The sequence below is a fragment of the Cryptomeria japonica genome, chromosome 4, assembly GCF_030272615.1.
Source record: "Cryptomeria japonica chromosome 4, Sugi_1.0, whole genome shotgun sequence".
Taxonomy (NCBI): Eukaryota; Viridiplantae; Streptophyta; class Pinopsida; order Cupressales; family Cupressaceae; genus Cryptomeria; species Cryptomeria japonica.
This window is the reverse complement of record NC_081408.1, coordinates 141831478-141837857: the sequence shown is the minus strand read 5'-3', so window position 1 is coordinate 141837857 and position 6380 is coordinate 141831478. Positions and strand designations below refer to the sequence as shown.

General features: G+C 32.2%; 1 protein-coding gene across 1 annotated transcript; it reads left to right on the top strand.

Annotated features, from left to right (window-relative positions):
• Nucleotides 1-4766: 4766 nt before the first annotated feature.
• Nucleotides 4767-6004, top strand: LOC131074044 (peroxidase 5-like). The gene is made up of 4 exons (XM_058010592.2): nt 4767-4973; nt 5056-5247; nt 5334-5499; nt 5592-6004. The coding sequence occupies exons 1-4, from the start codon at nt 4767-4769 to the stop codon at nt 6002-6004; spliced, it is 978 nt and encodes a 325-aa protein (XP_057866575.2).
• The last annotated feature ends 376 nt before the right edge of the window (nt 6005-6380 follow it).

Below are 6380 nucleotides of genomic sequence, written 5' to 3'. Positions count from 1 at the left end.
TATTCTTAATCATGAGAATTGAGAACTTTCTATAATAGACTTTTGTTAACTAGAGTTGGGTATAGCCGTTGAAAAAATTAAAATCTTTGTTTTAGGAATTTTAACTCAACCTTTCCTTTGCTGGGGAATGGTTGAATTGGTACTCAATACACAACTCTACTAAACCAATGGAGGATTTTCTAATGGATACTACAATAAAAAATAAAACACTTACCTCAATACAAACCATACCCATCCTATAATACATGCATATCTTAGTTTTCACTTTGTGCTTATATAATAGTTTGTAGATTTCTAGTTCAAGTAGTTGATAAAATGGATGGACTATCCTACTAAATATTTTAAATACATCAAAAGATAGCCCTAATTTTGATTCATGGATGTAACCATGGTAGAAAAAAAATACTTTTAGCACAATATTAAATAGTTTTTCTAGTTTGCTTATTCATAATTGTATTGGTATGATAGAGAAGAATTCGTACACATGTAGTTGGGTTCTTATATTAGTTGGTTAATAGAGTCAAGGATTCTTACAAGACATGTAATGACTATAACTAAATGGGATATCTTAATGAAGAAATACGTAACTACTAAACATATATAGATGGAGTACATAAAAATAGATTCTACATGCTTAAATGAATAAATAACACGAGGCATAGAATTTATAGGAGTGAGCACTAGTACGAGTGAACATTTTTTATTTGTTTTATATTTATTTAGAAAAAGTATTAAAGAATTAGAATAATTTAATACTCTTTTGGCTAACTAGATAGTGAATAAGGCATATAAAAAATTAATCAAATACTCTTTAAGACCCTCAAATAATGTTAGATATTCTAATTACACTTTCTTCATATGTTATATATGTTTATTACACATTTTGAATAAGCTTGGATTATCAAAATATAAGATATGTTTCCCTTTGTTGTAAATAATGACCTTAGGTATTGCTATCCTAACTTATTTCATTTTTCTCTTTATCAATTTTTATCCTCCTTCCAAATGAAACTATAGGTCTTAAGTAATCTATTTGTAAATTAACACTACTTAAAAGGGAGTGGTAGTCCTTTATTCAAACTAAATATCCTTTGAATAGTGCCATAGAAAGAGGATTTGTATACATCTTAAGGGTCATTTTATTTTCATAACACCTAAAATTATGAATTGCGCTTGCTTTGATGTACTTACAAAACATGATTAAATATTCCACATTGTCATACGTGTCCTTTATATTAATGATCATTGGGAGCTAAAGTTTATAGAAAACACTTGGAGATTATGGATGATTACTCCTAATGTTAAAAAGGATTTAAATTTGTAGGAAAGTAGGTGAAATAGGAAAAAATTAGGACTCTAATTTGAACATTCCTTTAGTAAAATTTTATGTTTTTTAACTATGTGGATGATTTTATGAAATTGTGAACTCCTTGATGCCTTCATTTTTTTGTTTTCTTGTTTTTCACATGTATTATCTTGTGGGAAACCTTGCCACACTTTAAAAGAATTTGTGAACATGCAAACCACAAAGAATTTGTGAACATGCAAACCTTGTGGTCCATTTGATACTCGACCTCTTTACACACTTTTTTTATTTCTCTTTATTTCTATATTTTCTTTGTCTTGTCAAACTTTTAGATCATGAACCATCTTTTCCTATAAATTACATTAACTTGTGAAATTTGTGACACTTATAGTTTTGTCATTTCTTTTATTTTTCCTTGTTCATAATTTTAGGTATCTTTGGAAATTTAATGAATTGTAAAGATGTTTAACTTCTTCCTTCAATTTCACACTTTTGAAAGGTTAAAAAGCATGTGAACATATTAAATTTTTTACCATTGTTGGCTTTTCAAAAAGTTAATGATCTTGCAAACTTCATGGCATCAAGAACCCAATGATCTTGACTTGTTCCTTTATTAAATTGTTGGGTTTTCACAAAGTTAATGATCTTGCAAACTTCGTGGCATCAAGAACCCAATGATCTTGACTTGTTCCTTTTCCATGTTTTTCAAAGGTTTGTGAAATTATAAAATTCCCAACTTTTATAACTTAAAATGAAAGGTAAATTTTAAATGAATTTTATTTTTTTGATATATTTTTGTGATTATTCAGTAGAGGGGATTTCTCACTAATGTTGGCTTGATGTGGATGATCCATTGCTACTATAGTACCAAGAGGCCTACTGTATGTATGTCCACTATTGGTATGATTTCTATTTCTTGATGATGATTAAAATTGTCCCTCTAATTCCTAGACCAAGAAGGTAATATTTTATTTTGGTAATTGATGCTTATTATTTAGTGAGCTATAACTAACTAGGTCAAAGTTTGTTTTTTTGGCAACGATATCATAATAATGTTATTTTCAAGATCAGTTACTTGATTGAAACCAAGTAAATATTTTTGAATTGGTTAACTAGCCTATCCTATATATAGTAAGGCCCCATACCATTCTTTGTAGTTATAGTAGGGTTTTTTCGAATTGACACCACCAAAATACTCTTTTGAACATAGGGGCCTATTTTATATTTCTTGAATTGGTTTATAATTAATGGAGAAATAGGGTAAGGGCCTCAAAATAGAGAGGAACTTGGATGAGTCTTGTATTTTTTGAGGCATACAAATATGAGCACGAATATGTAGTACAATAATTTATCATGCACTATTCTAGATGAGATAGCACATTTGAAAAAAATATTGATAAGCCAAGGCATAAATAATGACCCATTAAAATACAAGTGATTAAATATAAATGGATAAAAAAAAAAACACTAAGAATGATTAATAAATTGGGTGTTGGCATATACTCATTCATCATGCCAATTAAGAATTGTAATTATTTACACACTGCTATGTCCCAATACCAAAAAAATAAAATTTATGCAACACTTCATGTGAATAATTTTTTATTTATTTATTTCCTATCTATTGCATTCTATCATAATAACTAGCTAAATTGCGATCATTATTGCAACTATGTGCATATCTAATCTCTTCATTTTCTTTCTACAACACTAGATTAAATTCCTAATAAAATTAAGTATATGTAGGTTTAAGAAATCGTTCCTTTTCCTCCCTTGAGGATGTACTTGTAGCACAATATTAATGAGCATCAATATATATTAATCCTTGAAACTAATGATATGAAATATTTCCATGTTTGCCTTAGCAACTGAGGATGTCAAATATAAAACAATTGATACATTCTTGAAGAATGGCGAAGACTCTTTATTTCCTTTAAAAGACTACTCAAACCAAGATAAGCTTCCTTAATTAATAATTGCACACACAAATACTTTAGGCTTGCTAACTATAAGGATGTTAAAATATGAACTCAAAATCTAGAATAAAAATAAGGAGAGTCCTCTTCTTGTCTTTTGTTTTTAGGAAGATCTTGAAAAAGAAAGCAAAGATCATATCCATTGTTAATTATTTAATAAAATATACAATTAATTTATCATGAGACAAAAAATCGAAGAAAAAAAACCACCTCATCTTTTGCATTCATATTTAATATTTTGACAAAAAACAAAAAACAAAAAAAACCCTTACCTATACATCATGCTCAATCTCAAAATCCTTATTAAAATCAATAAATATTTCTAAGTATCTTTTATTATATAGAGAGAGAGACTATCTACATATTGTATACGAGTACGTACATACTAACTCTTTAAAAAGTGAATATATTAAAAATCGACAATATGTATTTGTATTTACAAATTCCACCCCAAATTCACCTAAAGAAATAATGCAAACAATAAGATCACTCTTCGCTTTCTTAACCCCCAAAAATAAAATATCTGGTATTAAAAGAGTCGAGTGAATAGACCAAATAAATTATTTATTGGTCATTATTTCATTCACCATTGGCATCTCTACAATTATATATTCAAAACTTGTTCAATGCCAGCTAATTATTATACTCTGTTTGAATTCAATACAGTACTCAAGTGTTTCTGTCCTATTTTCGAAGTATAATATAAGAATAAGACGACACTTAAAATGTTTTTTTTATTGTTTTCTAAATATTTTGAAAACTTTAAAGTTAGGTACTTTATTCGATTGGAAAACTCTCATTTATGAGCATCAATTTCAAAAAAATATCAACCACGTGCATACTGTAAAGCTAGCGTATGAAATCAGTTTCCTGCTTCCTTCCTTGCACTTAGATTTACTCGGTCATCTCTACTAAAATCCAATCTCATCTTTACAAAACTAATATTACGAAATCCGTTTGCAGGACTGATCAGTCCATTCTAACCGACTCTAATTTGTAGGAATCTGCAGAACAACACAGTTTTATAAAGAAACAGACAATAATTTTGAGATTGCAAGACCCACGAGGGTTTTAATAAATCATTTATTGGAAATTATATCATTTTGTGAATGCAATAATAATTGAAGTTGTCAATTGTGGGCGCCGCCCACGTAAGATGAGCCGCCAATGGTGAATGACAATTAGCATTAAATGATGCACTTGGTCTATTAATTTGAATATTTTAATTCTAATTAATCAAATTTTGTCACCTATCTTGAACAGAGTCTGGTCAAGTTTGTTAACCTGAATCGACTGGTTCATTGAATGGTTCCTGAAGAGGAACCATTTAAATACCTCGACTGGTTCATTGATATGGGATATGGTTCCTGAACCATATCCCATATCAACATCTCATTTCTTCACAAAGGAAAAATACAGAGCTCGTAATTAATCTCCTCAGTTCTCAAGTGGAATATTAGTATTCCTATCGTCCGAAATGAAAAATGACTCTTTCTTTTGCTGCATTAATCTTACTGCTCTCATTTACAAGCAGTATTGTTGATGGTGCTGGGCTAAAGGTGGGTTACTACAGCAATACATGCCCTGAGGCAGAGGGAATTATAAGCGATGTTGTGGGCAAAGCTGTTAGAGCAAATCCTGGTGTGGCAGCTGCTCTAATAAGGATGCATTTTCACGATTGCTTCGTGAGAGTGAGTATTCTGAATCACTACTTGAGCTATTCAGAGCTAATATCAACGTGACTACTATACTAACATACATTTATTATTGCAGGGTTGTGATGGATCAATCCTCATCGACTCCACAGCAGGAAATATTGCAGAGAAAGACTCCCCTGCAAACAATCCCAGCCTTTCGGGCTTCGACATCATTGATACAGCAAAATCTAGACTAGAAGCCAAATGCCCTGGAGTGATTTCTTGTGCTGACATAGTAGCATTCGCTGCAAGAGATAGCGCTCACCAAGTAAGATTTGCATTAAGATTGAGTAACATAGCAGTTATCGTAGGCTAACATTTATAAGATGCTAACCAAGTAAATTCTATGTCCAGGCTGGCGGTTTAATGTGGGCTGTCGAGGGAGGACGAAGAGATGGAAGGATATCTCGCGCATCTGATACTCGAGGGAATCTGCCACCTCCTTCATTCGACGTAAACCAGTTGACACAACTCTTTGCCAAAAAGCATTTGTCCCAAGAAGACATGGTTACTCTTTCAGGTGCTTGGTTTACTGTCCCTACGCCTTCGATAATTAATTAAACTGTATGAAAAATTAAATATCTAATACTAATGATGCTCATGTTTTTGCAGGGGCGCACTCTATTGGAGTTTCTCACTGTTCATCATTTAGTGCAGATCGTTTCTACAACTTCAGCGGCAGTGGTGGTCAAGACCCTTCAATGAATCCTCGCTATGCCCTGCAGCTGAAGGCCAAATGTCCCGCTTCATCTTCTTCCTCTACTATTGTTGTTCCACTGGATCCTCTCACACCCACTAAATTGGACGTAAAATACTACGTCGATTTGGAATACAAACGTGGGTTGCTGAAGTCCGATCAGACACTGATGTCAGATGATGCCACTTCCAGACTAGTGAAGATTAACGCCAAGTATCCAACCACATGGAGGAGGAATTTCGGGAGAGCGATGGTAAAGATGGGTTCTATTGATGTGCTGACTGGATCGCAGGGGGAGATAAGAAGACAGTGTCGTGTCCCCAACTAAGTCAAAACATAAATAAGTTATTGATCTGATTAGGATCTAGGACGATTATAGAGGAATGCTTAACATAATTACACAAGTTAATTCAAAGCTTTAATTAAGCAAATTAACATAATTGAAATGCTTAAATGACCAAAGAATAATAAGGTAATGAACTGAAAGAAAGAAAGTAGAGAGATAGAAGACAAAACACAATTGATAACGGAGTTCGTCTGGGCGGACTACGTCTCCGGGTCCCTCTCCAATAAGGTGACCGATCCGATTATCTCCAAAAAAAAACAATTACAAGTGTTTGAAAATCATTCCCTCCAAGCACAATAGCAGCATTATTCTCTAATGTGTAGGAACAATCACAAAGTCTCCAAGAACGTACTCTCCT